At 55.0% G+C, this 15,543-nt stretch overlaps 8 protein-coding genes across 8 annotated transcripts; 2 read left to right on the top strand and 6 right to left on the bottom strand.

Annotated features, from left to right (window-relative positions):
• Positions 1-228: 228 nt before the first annotated feature.
• BO70DRAFT_368164 (GroES-like protein) lies at positions 229-1,820 on the top strand (the record flags this gene model as incomplete). The annotated part of the gene is made up of 7 exons (XM_025544606.1): positions 229-299; positions 389-534; positions 637-771; positions 1,002-1,103; positions 1,217-1,350; positions 1,484-1,591; positions 1,641-1,820. 7 exons carry the CDS (start codon positions 229-231, stop codon positions 1,818-1,820), a joined length of 876 nt encoding a protein of 291 aa, XP_025403410.1.
• Positions 1,821-2,048: 228 nt separating this feature from the next.
• BO70DRAFT_82238 (MGMT family protein) lies at positions 2,049-2,973 on the bottom strand. Its single transcript, XM_025548750.1, has one exon. The coding sequence runs from the start codon at positions 2,790-2,792 to the stop codon at positions 2,172-2,174; it is 621 nt and encodes a 206-aa protein (XP_025403409.1). The 5' UTR covers positions 2,793-2,973; the 3' UTR covers positions 2,049-2,171.
• A 198-nt stretch (positions 2,974-3,171) lies between these two features.
• Positions 3,172-3,700, bottom strand: BO70DRAFT_82222 (uncharacterized protein). Its single transcript, XM_025548749.1, has one exon. The coding sequence runs from the start codon at positions 3,613-3,615 to the stop codon at positions 3,244-3,246; it is 372 nt and encodes a 123-aa protein (XP_025403408.1). The 5' UTR covers positions 3,616-3,700; the 3' UTR covers positions 3,172-3,243.
• A 122-nt stretch (positions 3,701-3,822) lies between these two features.
• On the bottom strand, positions 3,823-5,078 carry BO70DRAFT_358417 (C2H2-type zinc finger protein). Its single transcript, XM_025542290.1, has 3 exons — positions 4,961-5,078; positions 4,510-4,901; positions 3,823-4,456 (listed from the first exon to the last, which is right to left on the bottom strand). The coding sequence occupies exons 1-3, from the start codon at positions 4,985-4,987 to the stop codon at positions 4,216-4,218; spliced, it is 660 nt and encodes a 219-aa protein (XP_025403407.1). The 5' UTR covers positions 4,988-5,078; the 3' UTR covers positions 3,823-4,215.
• A 1,354-nt stretch (positions 5,079-6,432) lies between these two features.
• On the bottom strand, positions 6,433-7,093 carry BO70DRAFT_82166 (uncharacterized protein). Its single transcript, XM_025548748.1, has one exon. The coding sequence runs from the start codon at positions 7,006-7,008 to the stop codon at positions 6,538-6,540; it is 471 nt and encodes a 156-aa protein (XP_025403406.1). The 5' UTR covers positions 7,009-7,093; the 3' UTR covers positions 6,433-6,537.
• A 63-nt stretch (positions 7,094-7,156) lies between these two features.
• BO70DRAFT_358415 (CNOT2/3/5 family protein) lies at positions 7,157-9,859 on the bottom strand. The gene is made up of 3 exons (XM_025542289.1): positions 9,406-9,859; positions 7,718-9,336; positions 7,157-7,664 (listed from the first exon to the last, which is right to left on the bottom strand). Exons 1-3 carry the CDS (start codon positions 9,658-9,660, stop codon positions 7,604-7,606), a joined length of 1,935 nt encoding a protein of 644 aa, XP_025403405.1. The 5' UTR covers positions 9,661-9,859; the 3' UTR covers positions 7,157-7,603.
• Positions 9,860-10,298: 439 nt separating this feature from the next.
• On the top strand, positions 10,299-11,366 carry BO70DRAFT_425884 (D-aminoacyl-tRNA deacylase; the record flags this gene model as incomplete). The annotated part of the gene is made up of 5 exons (XM_025547729.1): positions 10,299-10,305; positions 10,379-10,557; positions 10,634-10,676; positions 10,757-10,983; positions 11,068-11,366. 5 exons carry the CDS (start codon positions 10,299-10,301, stop codon positions 11,185-11,187), a joined length of 576 nt encoding a protein of 191 aa, XP_025403404.1. The 3' UTR covers positions 11,188-11,366.
• Positions 11,367-12,405: 1,039 nt separating this feature from the next.
• On the bottom strand, positions 12,406-13,808 carry BO70DRAFT_425883 (peptidyl-prolyl cis-trans isomerase D; the record flags this gene model as incomplete). Its single annotated transcript, XM_025547728.1, has 5 exons — positions 12,406-13,346; positions 13,436-13,522; positions 13,576-13,585; positions 13,664-13,731; positions 13,796-13,808. The coding sequence occupies 5 exons, from the start codon at positions 13,806-13,808 to the stop codon at positions 12,406-12,408; spliced, it is 1,119 nt and encodes a 372-aa protein (XP_025403403.1).
• Positions 13,809-15,543: the final 1,735 nt, after the last annotated feature.

Here is a 15,543-nt window from a genome sequence, read left to right as displayed (position 1 = left end):
CTGTCAGGCTGTCGGTGCGCCTTTCTGGAAGGGTCCAAGAGATCAATCAGCTCTCCTCAAATCAGTGCATCGCCCCCAAATCTGAGCGTTCTGCTTGCAGGTCACGTTGCTGATCTCAAAAATAACCCACTACTGGATCCCATAACTGCCCCTTACACAGTATAATCTCTACTCCACCCAAACATAATCAAACAAAGTCTATCCAAGACTGTCTAGTCTGAATCAACAATGATTGAACAAGCTGCTGTCAGCTCAGGCACAGCTACACCCCTTGCTTCCCCACGACGTCAGCCCTGCACGTAGTTATAACTAACTACACGCCGCAGCTTATAAATGCACATCAGCCATCACTACGAGTATAAATCGAAGCAGTTCCTGTGATACCTAGATATGTCCTCTTCATTATTATTATTATCATCACCAACACCGACACAGGAACCCCCCAACTCACCGAATCGACCGTCCCCATCCCCATCCCCGCGCCAAACCAGCTCCTCGTGAAAGTATCCCACGTGGCGCGGAACCCGACTGATGGTACGTACACACCCTTTTCCACACCCATACACCCACAAAAATGCCTCCATTGCATAAAGCAGCCACTCCCAACGAACTAACAAACCACCACCACCAAAACAGTCTCATCCCTCGATCGCAACGCCTTTGGCAACGGCGCCGTGCTGGGCTGCGACTTCGTCGGCGAAGTCATCCAGCTAGGAAGCGAAGTCACCCGGTATAAGCCTGGTGATGTCGTGGCGGGATTGATCTGGGGAGGTAAGATCTCTACCCTTTTCTTTCCTTCCTTTCATTTCATTTCCTTTCCTTCCTCTCATTTCATTTCCTTTCCTTCCTTTCATTTCATTTCCTTTCCTTCCTTTCATTTCATTTCCTTTCCTTCCCTTCTCTTCCCACCTTTCCACTTTCCAAATGCCCTCTATCATGAGCACCCTACTCACAGGGAGAATTTGCCATCTAGGTGAAATCAAAGGTGTAGGCGGACACAGCGAGTACGGTTCCGCTGGCGGCGGCGACGGCGTGGCTGGCGCTGTTTTCGCGGGACCGTTTATGTATTCCCCGGGAGGATGGGGATGCGAAGGGGGAGGGGAGTGTGTTGGTTTGGGGGGGGGAGCTCTGAGTATCCCGCCCACCTCTCTGTCTATTCTATATCTACATTGTAGTGTGTACGGGGGTAACTGATGGATGGATTGATCAATTACAGCAAGCGTGGGTTTATATACCATCCAGCTAGCAGCGATGTTCGGGCTAGAAGTCGTGACGACCTGCAGTCCCAAGCATGCAGAGTTGGTCCGCTCGTACGGAGCGACGCACGTATTCGATTATCGGGATGAAGGGGTAGTGGAGAAGATTTGAGCAGCGGTTCCCGATCTCCAGTATGTGTTCGATACCATTGGGAAAGCGACTTCGTCGGCAACGGCGTCGCGGGCACTGCGGGACGAAGGAGGGAGTCTCTGTACGGTAAGGCCAGGGAAGGCGAATACTGAGGATGGATGTCGTTCCCGGAACGAATGTCTCGGATGTGTTGGTTTGGACGGCGTTTTTGAAGGATCATGCGTATGGGGCGCTTAGGTGGCCGGTAAGGTGATATACAATCTGGGTTACGTGGATGGTGCTGACATGTGTAGGCTTCGAGGCCGGATCATGAACTGACGAGTGAGGTCTTTGAGAAGATCCCCGCGTGGTTAGAGAGTGGGGTGATCAAACCGAGTCATCCGAAGGTGCTGGAGGGGTTGGACTCGGTGCCGAGCAGGTTTCAGGAGTATAGAGCTGGGAAGGTCTCGGCTTTTAAGATTGTGTTAGTATAGTCTGTGAGGACTGTCTCTGATCTACCATCTAGCTGGGAGTAATAACGCGCGAGTAAATTCCTCACTCTTTTTGTATTTTATTGAGATTCCTGTCTCAATTTCATAGCCTGGATAATAGCAGTGTAAAAGGTAGGTCCCCTGCGATAGTCATCACACGCAGCAAATAGAAACCTCGTTACAATTTGACCTAACACCGTAAAACAAACCAGCAACTTACCATCCAATAAACCAAGAACACCCCCCCGTCTCTACAAAGAAACAAATCACATCCCATAGCACAACACACCCTCATACCACTCCATCGTACATTTCAATCTCCCAAAACCCATCCCCAAAACATATTACCCAAAATCACTTCTTCAAATCTCCAAACCCCTCAAAACAAACCCCCCTCGCCCACCCCTCCTCACTGAAAACCACTCCCTCCTCCTCCAACATCTCCCTCTTCACGCCCCTCCCCTCCCTCGCACCCACACTCTTCCCCCCTCCAGTCCCACTCCCACTCCCACTCCCACCACCAGTCCCAGAATACCCCACGAGCAACTTCCCCCCGCCCCCCAGCACCCGATGACACGGCACCTCGGGCGCAAACGGATTCATGCGCATGGCGGCCCCAATGGCCCGCGGACTGGTGCCGAGGTGCTTTGCCAGCGCGGCGTAGGTGGTCCATCGGCCGCGGGGGACGGAGAGCAGGGCTAGATAGATTTTTCGGCGCGCGTGGGGGAGGGTCGCGTGGGTTTTTATCTTGGTTATGGTTTTTTGGAGGGTGGGGAATGCAGAGGGGGTTGGTTTCTGGGGTTGGGAGGGGATGGAGATGGGGGTGGGGGTGCGGTTGGTTGTGGATGTGGATGTGGATGTCAGGGCAGAGACAGAGACAGAGACATCAGCATCAGAATCAGGAAGGGCCTGTGCTTGTACCTGTGCTTGTGATTGTTCCCCCCCTGGAACCGATTGTGTTCGCATCTGCGTCATCGCAACCGATTGACCGATTGACAGATTGATCAACTGATTGATTGATTGACCGATTGACCGACCGTCCGAGCGACTCGATTGACAAGATAAATTTAGCAACAGACACACACACACACACACACACACACCCCCTCTACCCCTCTTGTTCTGTTCCACAGGGGAGGGTTTTGAGTTGTTTTCTTTGTTCTGGACGTTTGAGATCCCTCCCCCGGATCCTGGGGGCGATCCTGTGGATGGGTGAGTGGATAAGGTGTAACGGTAACGGTAACGGCTTTATGTGCAGTGGTTTCTTTGTCTCCGTGACAGGAACACAGGGGCACAGGTACCCGGGTGCTTGGTTTGCTTGCTTCTCGCGTGCTTAAGCTATCGCTTGGGTGGTTACTGGTTAGTCGTTTGGTTGTTTGGTTGGTCGGTTTGGTGGGGTAGATAGGTAGATAGCAGATCTGGATCACTAACTAGGTTTGGGGTGTTCTTTGTTTTGTGGTAGTAGTGGTGGTGGTGTTGCTATATTTACTTTTGTAGCTGGTTGGTCTGTTCTGGCAGTGGTTGCTGTTGTGGAGGGATGGATGGATGGACAAGATGAAGCAGATGGATAGGATGGACCAGATGGGTTCGTTGGATGGATGGATGGATGGACTCGTTGGATGGATGGATGGATGGACTCGAAGAAGATCGGCATCGGCGGGCTTAAAAGGATGAGCGAAAGGGACTGACTCCGCAATGTTGTTTTGGAATTGGCGAATCGGGTGATTCCGTGCGCTGCCTGCCCATTCCTAATCAGCAACCAGGCCGGCCGGCCGGATTGACACACACGCACCGGCATGGAAAAGATTTCCAACACTCCGGGTGTCTATTCATTGCATCTGATCTGACTCTATTCATCATCAGTTTGAGGCGTTTTAATTTAGTTTGTCTTTGTATATTCGCCCACCTTACTCCGCACAGTATCCCATTTCAGCACATAATCAACTCCAGCCAGCCGTCATGATCGGTCGCAAAAATTACCGAAATAAGACAGACAGCAGCAAGATCATCATCAAAAAATTATTATTTAAGATCGTATGTAATACATGTGCCATATCTATGTATATTGGCCACCCGAACAAGAAATGGTATATGAGACAAAGGAAAAAAACATAAGAAAAAAAAAAGAAAAAGAAAAAGAGTAAATCCGAACGCCGTCCCCGTCCAGGTCATAGACAGCATAACATAACGTAAGGTAGTAAACATGAGAAGCATAACACACATAGACGGACGTAAGATGCCCTGAAGCAAAGCATCATGGCATCAGAGGCACATTAATATAAGAGCGAGGCAAGACAAGGCAAGCAAGGCAGGTTGGGTATATAGCTCGCAGTAGCAGCAGCATAGCACAGCACAGCATCATGGCATGAGACACATGAACTTGGAAGGTGAACTTGGTTCAAGCGGTGCGGGCCCGCTTGGTGGTGCGGCGTTTGGGCACATCCCAGTGATGAAACGAGCGGAGGTGCTCGATGAGATGGTCACGACGAGGGAACCCGTTTCCGTCCTTGCGCAGGCACTCCTGCACCGGACAGTCCTGAAACACGGGGTTGTGGACGCTCGTTTGATGCCGTTTCAGGTCGGCCGGACGCGTAAACGCCTTGCTGCAGTCGTGGCAGGTGTAGGGCTTGAGGGGGCGGCTGGAATTGAACTGTTAGAGACGAACGGACGGGTCGGTCGGGACTTGGCTTACTTGTTGGCGTCGAGCGCGTCGTACGTCTCGACTGGAGAAAATTCCGTCTCGTCGATCGGGCTGGCGGATTGCGCGGAAATCCACTCGGCGCTGGGCTGCGGGATCGAGGTCGGTTGCAGGTAGGTGTACGCTTCGGGCGAGTAGACGATGGCGGGCGTGAAGTTGTAGTAGGTGTTGTCGTAGGGCGAGGAGGTGACGGGGGACCCGAAGGAGGAGTCGTACGAGGAAGAGTCGTAGGAGGAGGACTCGAAGGCCGGCTGGCTGAGGGGCAGCTCTGCCGCGGCCATGGCGTACATGGCGGGATTGAAGTATCCGACGGCGGAGTGCATCGATTCTTCGCTGCTTGTCGAGTAGGAGAGCTCCATTGGCGGGCAGGAGGGGATGTTAGGGCTCTACGGCCGGGTCAGCGAGGGGCGGCGGGTGACGGGTATAGCAGCGGTCTGGGACTCACCATTGTGGTCATCATAGGCGCGAACATGGTGTGGGATGCGGTGTGGAGCGTTGAGTTTGAGGGCAGAAATGCAAAAAAGAAAAAAAAAAAGAGGGACTGGACCAGCGCAACGGCCGAGTTGTTCTGGAAGGAAAAGAGAAGGTCGGCGTGGAGCGCGACTGGGCCCCGGGGTTTTTATAACCACATTTTCTTCACTTCTTTGATCAGGTCAACTACGTCGCACTTGCATTAGGCCAGGACGGCGGGTGGAGAAGCGCCAGAGCCAGACGGTGCTAAGCAACACGAACACACCCACGACGACATCATCAGGTGAGCGGGTTCCTATGATCTTCCACTAGAAGGCCGCCGCAGATTGGCCCAGATGGGACCAGATTGGATGGGGGAATGCAGGAGGAATCGCAGCCAACACACAGCCCCCCGGGCCAGGCCCGCTGATTGGGTGAGAGGGCAGCGGAAAGTGAAGCAATCCCGGCTAGTGCTGACGCTAGAAACGACGAAGAAGCATTCGAAACTTCTTCCAGGCTTCGCAGGCTTCTAGGGGCGATTGGCCGCCCGTGATTGGAGGCTGGGGGGCTTGGGACGGAAAATAACGAGCCAGGGAGCCCACTCCGGCCCGAGGGGGGAGCCCAGACGGGACTAGACCGCTGCGACTAGGCCGTAGACAAGACGACGGCCTCTGCTTGGGCTGCTGGGCTGCTGGCTGGCCGGCTGAAGAAGGGAAAGCACCGGGACGAGGGTCTGCCGTGGCACGACAGCGAGGCCGCGATATCGTCATAGGGAGCGATCCCCCACAACAACAAAGAGTCGGTGGAGCGATGGTGCGGCCGTGCTGGGTCGCCGGACTGGGATTCGGCCTGGCACGCTCCCAAATTTCCAAGACACCAATTCCCTAGTCGGGAAGCGTTCGAGTCGCCTTGTGTGGTGCGACCTGGTCATTGGGGGAGGGGGGGGGTTGGATTTTTGTCGGAGGGCTCCGATGGTTCACTGCCCTGACTTGCCCAGACTGTCCGGACGGTTTCGCTGTCACGAGAGACCAGAAACATGATGGCAGATCGCAGATGGCGGCTCCCACCACGACCAAAAGTACTAGATGCAATCTAGCTACAGGACCGTCACGAGCATGCAGGTAAGTAATTGTAATGCAGTGAGTTGTGTGTGGGCAGGCCCTCCCGACCGAGGATGGAGCAAATCGGCACGGGCTTCCGAGCGTTTCGTCAACGCTCCTGCGCGACTCCCACCCAGCCTTGCGGGAGGCGCCAACCCGCGTCTGTTCTGCTGCTGCTGCTGCTGCTGCGTTCGCTGTCTACTGTCTAATTTCCCAGAAAGACAGGATGCTGGGCACGAATTACCCCGTAGATACGTCCTGATGACGGCGACTGGGCATGGGGAAGGACAATCTCGCACACAGTACACACACAGCCCCCCCTTGCGGCCAAACCGAGGGAGGTTGCTGACAACCGACCTCATATTACCACTACAGAGACTAAACAAGATAGCGGGCGAACAAGACCGAGCTGCAGTAAAAAAAAAAACCCTCATTATCACTGGATCCTCCCTCGATCTTGCGGGATATATTCTCATAAACTTCCACAAGTGAGGCAACTGCGCGATATTCCCCGGACAGCCCACTGGCCTGTTAACAGCGGAGGGGAAGGGGGGGGGGAGGGTCGCTTGATCGATCGCGATGCGATAGATAGGGTCGGGCGCATCCATCCCCAGAGCCGCGGGCGGAGGACATCCATCCGTGCCTGACAGCGGCCTTCGTCCAAGGTCCAACTGGATCGGATCGCTCCTTGCATCCTCGGGCGAGCCTGGCTAACGTGACTGGTTAGACGAGAGGTACTTTTTTTGGGGTGGTTGGTTCCGTTGACAACATGACAACATGACACCCTTGACACCCCCCGCACCAGATGAGGGCTTGATTTGGGTGGCTTTGTCGAGCCTGTGTAACTGGGGATGTGAAGAACAGGCTGGATTCTTCTGCTTTGTTGACTTGCAACCGATTCTTCTGATTCTTCTCCAGAACCAAGTTCTTCCCTCCTCGTCATCAGAGGGTCTCTTTGTCTCCCATTTGTTCCATCTTGTCTTACTCCCCCTGTCCCCCCCCCCCCCCTCCCTCCTCCAAACGGTTACGACTGATATCATTTATCCACGACAGGGATGAGTGAACCACTAAACAGAGATCTCCGTGGCGGCTTACACAAACACCAAACAAACAACTACGGCAGTCCAGGTCCGAACTTGCGGATGCATTCCCATCTCAAATGGCCAGTCAATGTCACAACAAGTATCACTAAGAAGTCATGGCTGCATCCCATCAGCCGCCATGCATGGCCGAACAGCGCAAAGAACGCCCATGTCCCACAGACCCATTCGTAGACGCGTCCCTGCATGCTCCAGATGCCTCGGTAGGATGAACAACAGATCGTAAAACAGATGTCACCTCAGAACACACCCACACAACAAAGTCGCATAGAAAAATCAACGATTGAACTGAACTCCCTTATTTCCGCGCATCCCTGCTAAAAAAAGCCAAACCCAACCGACCGAGGGACTTTTTCCACGTATCTGCACGGTGCCGCAATTCCGGCCCCGACCCGAGGTACAGCCATGTACAATGAGCATGAAAATCTACCTACTCGTTTACAGTTCGTCCTCCAGGTACTTGTACACAAACTTGAAGTCCGCCTTGCGACGGTTCATCCTGCGGTTGTCAGCGGCGTTGGCTTGGGGTGGGTGGGTGGGCAGGTGACTTACCATGTGCTTTCGTAATCGAAGAAGCGGTACGTGCCCTGCTCGAACTCCTCTGTTATCGTCTTGGGCTCCTCGTGCCGTTGGAACCACGTCTGGTACTGTTTGTGGAAGCGCCAGCTCTGGTTCTTCAGCGCCTTGGCCGCCAGGTACTGTTGATACGTGCCCTGGCGGTAATAAAACAGGTAGAATAACGTGTCCGTGTCGATGCGGCCCGTCTCGTACAGCCGCGGGTCGTCGAATATCGGCAGCGGCTCCTGCGGGTAGTAGAGGGGGGTGTTGTACGGGTTCTGGGGCTTGTAGTGCCGAGGCTTCTCCGCATCCGGGGGCTCGGGGCAGTTGGTGAGAGAGGCCTGCAGCAGGCGCTGCACGGACGGCGACGGATTGGCCGCACTGGCTGACGCGCGACTCTTCGTGACCTCGAAGGACTGGATCAGATCCTGCAGCCCGGGCGGTAGGTGGAAGATCGACTCATCCCCGTCCCCGTCCCGCGACGGCTCCTCCTTGGTCGCCTCACCGTTGGTCGCGGCGGAGAGCTCCTTCGCATCGGCAGGCTCCGCTTTGTCCATGGCGATGGCGTGGGAGGAGGAAGAGGAGGAGGTGCTGGCGGCGGCGACGTGCGGGCTGACCGCGGGAGTTTTGGAGCGGCCAGCAGCAGCAGCAGCGGCGGCGGCGGCGGCGGGCTGCTGGTCGTCGCCAGCTATCGTGACGGGCGGTGTGGGCTTGGAGGCGGGTTGTGCGGGTTGTGCAGGTTGTGCAGAGGCGACGCTCGGGGAGGCGGTGGCCGACGCTTTGCTGCTGCTGGTGGTGGCCGGCACGGCGACCGGGAAAGCGGGGCTGGCCCCAGGAGGCGGCGGCAGCGGTGCGATGCCCACGCCGTTCTTGTCACTCGCTGCGGCTGCGGCGGCTGCGGATGCGTACTTGAGCGTCTCGCCGGGCAGGCGGGTTGGTGGCGGTGCCGGTTTCATGCCTGAGGTGGCGCTCGTCGCCGTCGCGGTTTGCAGGGTGGCCAGCACGGGTAGAGGCGACTTCATCTGCGCCGACGGTCGTCGAAGTCCCACACTCTCGCTCTTGGGCTTGGGCGGCTTCACCACCTCCGGCTCGTCGTCCTGCACCGACTGCGTGTCCTGGGATGATACGCGATCGTTGTCGCCCGCGATGCCGAACTGCGCCTCCGCCTCGTTGTCCAGCGAGAGGTCGTCGTACAGCGTCTCGTCCTCCCCGGAGTAGTCGATGTTATGGCCGTCCTCCACGTAGTACTTGATGCTTTCCTTGATGTCCAGCACCTGGTTCACCTCGAGATTGCCGTTCTGCACCGACCGTAGCAACAGTTCCAATTTGTTGACGTGCCACTTATGGCGCTCCGTTAACCGTGAGAGGTCCGACAGTCGATTCGTCTTGGCGACGTCTTTTTTCCCTTTCTTCATCTGCATGTGGAGGGTCTCCTCTTCCGCTTCCATGGCCTCGATCTTCTGTTGTAGCTCGTCCACCATGGTCGCCAGGAAGTCGCAGCACTCGACTTTCTCCTTCTCCTTGGGATCTAACCTCGACGCGGCCGAGAGTCCCTCTTTCGAGTATGCTTTCGTCTTCATCTCCTTCTCGACGGCTTTGAATTGCTCCATGCACTAGGGATCAGAGACCTCGGTTAGCACGCGCCCCCTCTCGGGTCAGCCAGCAGGAATTGGATCGCCCACGGTTTCAATGGCCCTTCGCTGTTCCATCAGCGGCCCCTTATCCTTGACCTCGTTTCCGGACGCCCATGACTTGATCTGGTCCCGATATCGTTGAAGCTTCTTGATCTCTCGCTTCAGATTCTCCTCGAGCTTATCCCGTTGAGTGATATTTGTCGACGATCGGATCTTCTCGTAGATGCCCTCGAACGTCTGGATGCCCTCGGCGACCTTCTTGAAGGTCTTGTCGATCTCCTGCTGCGTTTTTCGAGACGTCATGGCGACTGTTCGGGGGGAACAGGGTGCCGAACCTCGAGGACTGGAAGAGATGTAGCGATGTCGAGGGTCGAGGGAAGGGCGGAGGAGGGGGAGGAAGAAGGGGGGTGAAGAGAGGAGTAGATGGGAGAGTGGAATCTCGTGACGTGTAGCCAGGCCACTCTTCACAACAAACGCGGGGAGCGTGTCCAAGGGTGTGAAGCTCTGCAGGCGAGTGAATCTCCTGATACTTTGTCTGGTCGTCCAGAGGCTGGGATAGCCGCCTGAAGCGGTAGGCGGTCAAGGCGGCATCCTGGAGGCGAACATGACGGGGGAGATTCATTCCCCAGCTGTGCACTCGCTTTCGCTTTCGCTTTCCCACTCCACTCTGCCACTCATTATTGCTTGGCCTTTGTACCAATCAGACTAATGTATCAACCTCACTTCTGACCTTGCAGCATGATCCAGACTGGTCTTTGCTGTCACTAATGTCCTGAGCACCTTGAGGTTGGTTGTCCCCGTTTGCAGTGACCCGCCGCATTAGTTCGATGATCGATCTGCCTCACCCACTGACCTTCGATCTGATAGATCGCGTAACGACTCTCCCCATCCATTCACTCCCCTCCTCAACACCCTTGTTTATCTACACACCTCATATCACCATGAAAGGTGCGCAGACATCATCCCCGTCCCCGATCCCGCAACCCATCGCTAACCCCTCACCCCCTACCCCACTCTCCAGCCGTCCTCCAACGCGTCAAGTCGGCCTCCGTCACGGTCGACGGCCAACTGATCTCTTCGATCGGACAAGGTCTGCTCGTCCTCGCGGGCGTCGGCAAAGAAGACACCGAAAAAGACGCCGACTCCATGATCGGACGAATACTCAAAGCGAAACTATGGCCCGACGAGAACGATAAGGCAGTGAGCTAGCCTCCCCTCCCCTTCCTCCGCCATAACTACACTCTCACGAACAATCTCCAACCTAAAGTCCCTTCAGTGGAAAAAGAACGTCCAGGATATATCCGGGGAGGTCCTCTGCGGTATGCCCCCCCTCGCCCTTCCCCTTCCCCTTCCCCTTACCAAATCACCCCACACCAAACTAACTCCAACTTCCCCCCAGTATCACAGTTTACACTCTACGGCCAGCTCAAAAAAGGAAACAAACCTGACTTCCACGAGGCCGCGGACGTGGAGACCGCGCGCAAGCTATACGACTACTTCATCACGCGACTGGGCGAGTCGTACACGCCGGAGCGCGTCAAGAACGGCGTCTTCCAGGCGATGATGGAGGTGGAATTGAAAAACGACGGGCCGGTGGGTGTAGATTACCGCAGTGAAGATGCGGTGGTAAAGCTCTTGCTTCTTTTCTGCCCCTTATTTTTTCTATCCGTGTGATTGGTGCTAATTGGTCATCTTCTCTCTGGGATTCAGGTCACGATCGAGATTAATACGAAGTTGCCGAAGAAGGAGAAGAAAGATACAGAGGGGAAGGAGGAGCAGAAGGGGCCGCAGACTTTCGAGTTTAAGTTGCCGGCGGAGTTGATGGAGTGATTGATTGATTGATTGATTGATTCCTTGTTCTGGTGGGATGTGGCGCTGGGCTGGGCTGGGTTGGGTTTGTGTCGGGTTGGAGTGAAATGTAGTCATGACTTTTCTTTCTTCTCATTGTCGTTGTTACTGGATTGTATATATTATGATACCAATGCCTACCTAGAAGCGCATATATGTGGATAGACAAAAACTTATCATGATTGAACACCGCTATTCGCCTCCTACTGTCACTACTTACTTTTTTTTTTTTTTTGTCTGCTTGTAAATGACCAATCTTGGTTGGTAGTTACCTGGTCCTTCCGTTGGTAGGTAACCTACCTCACTCCTCACTACTCATCCCCAATCTGATAAATCATCTCACCGCACTCAATCTCGCTGAGATGAATCCGGTCGGGTCGTACAAAATACGCAGGGAGAGCGAAGGGATGCGATGCGATGCGATGCGATGCGATGCGATATCCCGGCTTCCCTTCCTTCCACCCCGCCGGCCGGAAACTTAGTTAACTTATCTTACTATAGTTAACTAACCCATCCGGTACTGCATTTCCGCAAGGCGCCACCAATGGGTGTAAGTACCTCTGTGCTTTACATTCTTCCAGGGAGGATGAAAAGAAAATAAAACAAGAGAAAAATGTTAATGATCTGTTGTTCTGATTGTTATTAATTCCAATTCATGGAGCTTAGATGTGTTGGGTGCGGTGGATTTTTACTCCAGGGATAATAATGAAGGTAGATCGCTGCGTGTGGATATATATACAGTGACAGACCGTATGACAGTTCAATCTGACCACATCCACGACAATGATGATCAGGGTTGTAGGTTTGTAATAGGGTACTAGATAATCCCAGCATTTAAGTTCCTGTACATTTTGAATTCCATCCAGTTTGAGGTATAGAAGAACAAATGAGACATTTTACAAAATGGTCGATTCCACGGTGGGTTATTTATCACGCGCAGTTTATCCCCGCACAGCAACTGTTATGGGCGCAAAGCGCTAAAGACAGCTGAGTTGTGTTTTCAGTATGTTCAAGTGTTCAAGCTACGGGGCAAAGTTATGCTGTACTCTGTAAATCCGTCTGCACCAGACCGCTGCAATGAGATTGAAGGAGACCAGACTAAGCTCTCACTTTTAATGCAAAGCCGGGAATGTAGATGAAGAAGAAGGAAAAAAGTTGAAATCATGCAATCATGAATCATGACTAACACCGCGTCAGTCCTCATGAGAAGAACCGCTGCGCGGTCGCCCGCTCTTTAGCCTCACGGTCCTTGACGGCCTTCTTCACCCGAGCAACCTCGTTGGTGATACCGGCGTCTCCCGGGGCCAGCTTGGACGCCTCCTCCAGATCCTTCAGGGCCTCGTCCTCCTCCTTCAGTCCGCTGTAGGCCACCGCGCGGCGGTAATACGCCTTGGCCTTGTCGGCATCCTTAGCGTTGGCGGCGGCGGCCACCTCGAGCGCGTAGGTGGCCCAGGTCTGCCCGTTCTTGTACTGACCGAGCTTGTTGGCCAGGAGGGAGGAATTCGAGTGCAGGGTGAAGCGGAGCGCCTTGATCTGGGGGTCCAGGTCCTTGGGGTCCTGCTCGTCGGGTTCCGGGAACTCGTTCAGGTAGCGCAGACCCTTCTGGTACTTGTCCAGACCGAGAGGGAGGTTGCCGCTCTTGAAGGCAGTGTTTCCGAAGTTCTTCAGCTCGGACGCGATCTTGAAGCACACGGGGGCACTCAGCTCCTCGCCCTGGTGGTCATCAGGGAAGTCCTCGAAGGGATCACCCGTCGCGTCCGGGATCTGCTTGTCTGCGTTGTCGTAGTCGGCGCCGGTCAGCTCGCCACACTCGACGATGGTGACATCCGTGGAGGGCTTGTCGGCCTGGGTGGCCAGGTTCTCGACCTTGCGGACGACGCTCTTGCCGTTGATGACCTCGCCGAACACGACGTGCTTGCCGTCGAGGTGGGGGGTGGGGACGGTGGTGATGAAGAACTGGCTGCCGTTGGTGCCGGGGCCGGAGTTGGCCATGGAGAGGAGGAAGGGACGGTCATGCTTGAGGTCGAAGTTCTCGTCGGGGAATTTCTCGCCGTAGATAGATTCGCCGCCCGTGCCGTTGAACGCGGTGAAGTCACCACCCTGGATCATGAATTGCTTGATGACGCGGTGGAAGATGGAGCCTGGGTGGCGGGGGGTTAGCGACTCATGGGCCGTTGGGGTGTTGCAGCCCCGCTCCGGCGGGGAAGGAAGAAAAATCGAAGCGCCGTACCCTTGAAGTGCAATGGCTTGCCCTGCTGGCCCATGCCCTTTTCGCCGGTGCAAAGCGCCCGGAAGTTATCCGCGGTCTTGGGGACGACTGGGTTTGGGTTAGAATCTGCGTGGGATGCCTAGGGGGTGGAATAATGGTACCATCGTTGAACTGCGCAGGCGGGGTAGTTAGCGAGGCTGGCCGGAAGGGTCGGAGCAGGCAAGAGAAGAGAAAGGGAAGCAGACTGACCAATTCGAGAGCAACGCGACCGGGCTTCTGGTTGCCGATCTGAATGTCGAAGAAGACGCGAGAACGGCCTGTACGGAGGGCGCAATCAGCAAGACTGTGACGTGAGATTAGGTTGGGATCGGAGGAACGTACGGGAGTCGGCCATGGTGACGGCAGGACGGGATGTGGGAAGGGAAGGAAGGAGGGAGGGAGGAGTGGAGTAATATAGCACGGAGGGAGGAAGTGTAGAGAGTGGAGGAGAGCAGGAGGAGGAGTTGGAGGAGAGACAGGAGAGAGCTGTGGTGCGGAGGAAGAGGAGGGAAGAGGAGGAGAGAAGTGGGCTGGACCAGCCTCTCTCCGGCTGCGATGCTTCAAGAAGCTTCCATCGCACCACGCCGGCCCCGGCTGCTACTGACTGACTGCCTGCCTGCCTGCCTGCCTGCGACTGTCTCCCCTCACCACTCACTCCCCTTTCCACTACGACGACCTGTCTAACTCTAGCGTCTCTGTCTACCAGTAACACTCGCCGTTCCTGGTGGATGCTGGAACTAGATTCAACCCAAACCGGTTACTCTGCCATTCCCCGTGGAGCATGGACCGATGGTTCTCGGGCCATCTTCGCGGGGACGCCTCCGGCACCAACCCGTACCAAGATCGAGACTCTCCAGAAGGCAGAAGGGGATCACGACTAATTCAACGTAAATTACGATGGTGGATTTGAATTGTAATTCCATGGAGCGGAGAAGAGAGCCGAATCTTCCATATCACGACACACAGGTCTTTGCTGCCCCTGCATGGGAATGCTTGCCCTGCCTGGATGGCCAATTGAACCATCGACGGTTGGTTTGTTTGCCATTTCCTCGGCTACTCGACTGGTCAGGATCGTCTCCGTCTGGCCAGGGACCCGGTGGGCACGGTGAGACAGGATGACTCGCATGGAGCAAGTGACAGCCCCCGCAATCCAATCGAGAAGCGTCAGGGTTTGAGACGTTGGCCGTAGGCGCCTACAACGATGTCATATACTCGGTTGAACACTCCCTACCGGGATGATAGCCCAGAAAAAGTTGATACACCATCCAAGGGTCTCGTACTCGAGCTCTGGCGCTTAAGTGTTGCGATCCAACAAGCTGCCTAGCGACCCATGTAACACGTATCTCGGCAACGCTGTGGTCGTGGATGGCAGCGCGTCTATAGTCTACAATAGAAAATAGGCGTTGCGGGCCTTCGAACCATTCCTATAAGCGCTTACCCTGGGATTCCCCCCATGCGACACATATTCACTGTCTTACAGGCCTGGGAATTCGGCACTGTTCGACTAGCCCTATTCTCATTCTCTGAAGGGACATAACATACTGCTTTATAGACCATTCACCACCTGCATACCACATACAATGGTTAACTTGGAGGGCTCTCTGCATAGCAGTGTGAGAAATCGGCTACCAGGATCTGCCATAAGATCCGATTTCTGGGCGCCAATACAGGCGTGGTTGATAATAGTACTACCACGCGAACGCGTAGAGATGCCCCAATCTTCAGACAATAGTCCAAGAGGTAGTCAAGCATCCCACACAAACCACACTCCAACACCACCTCTCTAAAATGTCCAATCTAGAATGAGGACCCTCCCCATAACCACCCCCAGCAGATACAAGGGCAAGAAGACAGCCACCAAGCAAAGCATATGGCGAACAATCTGCACGACACTCGTTCCACCTACCCGAAACACCCTCATGCCTGACATACCGCCGCTGTGCCACCCTCCCATCCCCTTCGGGGCATTCTCAGCGAACCATTGGCCACGGCAGTGAAACACTCGAGCGCAATGGATGGCGGCTGACGGTCACCCCAACCCGCCAGGAGTAGCACAGAAACCTGGGATCTCCGACCAGAAGGTGTTCGTT

This window comes from Aspergillus heteromorphus, assembly GCF_003184545.1.
Source record: "Aspergillus heteromorphus CBS 117.55 chromosome Unknown BO70scaffold_2, whole genome shotgun sequence".
NCBI lineage: Eukaryota > Fungi > Ascomycota > Eurotiomycetes > Eurotiales > Aspergillaceae > Aspergillus > Aspergillus heteromorphus.
This window is presented reverse-complemented; position numbering and strand designations above follow the sequence as displayed.

Bases quoted from the DNA above. Each gene is read 5' to 3' on its own strand.
- BO70DRAFT_82238 (XM_025548750.1), bottom strand. From the start codon at position 2,792: ATGACGCAGATGCGAACACAATCGGTTCCAGGGGGGGAACAATCACAA.
- BO70DRAFT_82222 (XM_025548749.1), bottom strand. From the start codon at position 3,615: ATGCCGGTGCGTGTGTGTCAATCCGGCCGGCCGGCCTGGTTGCTGATT.
- BO70DRAFT_358417 (XM_025542290.1), bottom strand. From the start codon at position 4,987: ATGTTCGCGCCTATGATGACCACAATG. The intron at 4,902-4,960 runs GTGAGTCCCAGA...ACCCGGCCGTAG, and splicing joins CGCCTATGATGACCACAATG to AGCCCTAACATCCCCTCCTG. The intron at 4,457-4,509 runs GTAAGCCAAGTC...GTTCAATTCCAG, and splicing joins GACGCGCTCGACGCCAACAA to CCGCCCCCTCAAGCCCTACA.
- BO70DRAFT_82166 (XM_025548748.1), bottom strand. From the start codon at position 7,008: ATGACGAGGAGGGAAGAACTTGGTTCTGGAGAAGAATCAGAAGAATCG.
- BO70DRAFT_358415 (XM_025542289.1), bottom strand. From the start codon at position 9,660: ATGACGTCTCGAAAAACGCAGCAGGAGATCGACAAGACCTTCAAGAAG. The intron at 9,337-9,405 runs GTGGGCGATCCA...TCTGATCCCTAG, and splicing joins AGCGAAGGGCCATTGAAACC to TGCATGGAGCAATTCAAAGC. The intron at 7,665-7,717 runs GTAAGTCACCTG...TGACAACCGCAG, and splicing joins TTCGATTACGAAAGCACATG to GATGAACCGTCGCAAGGCGG.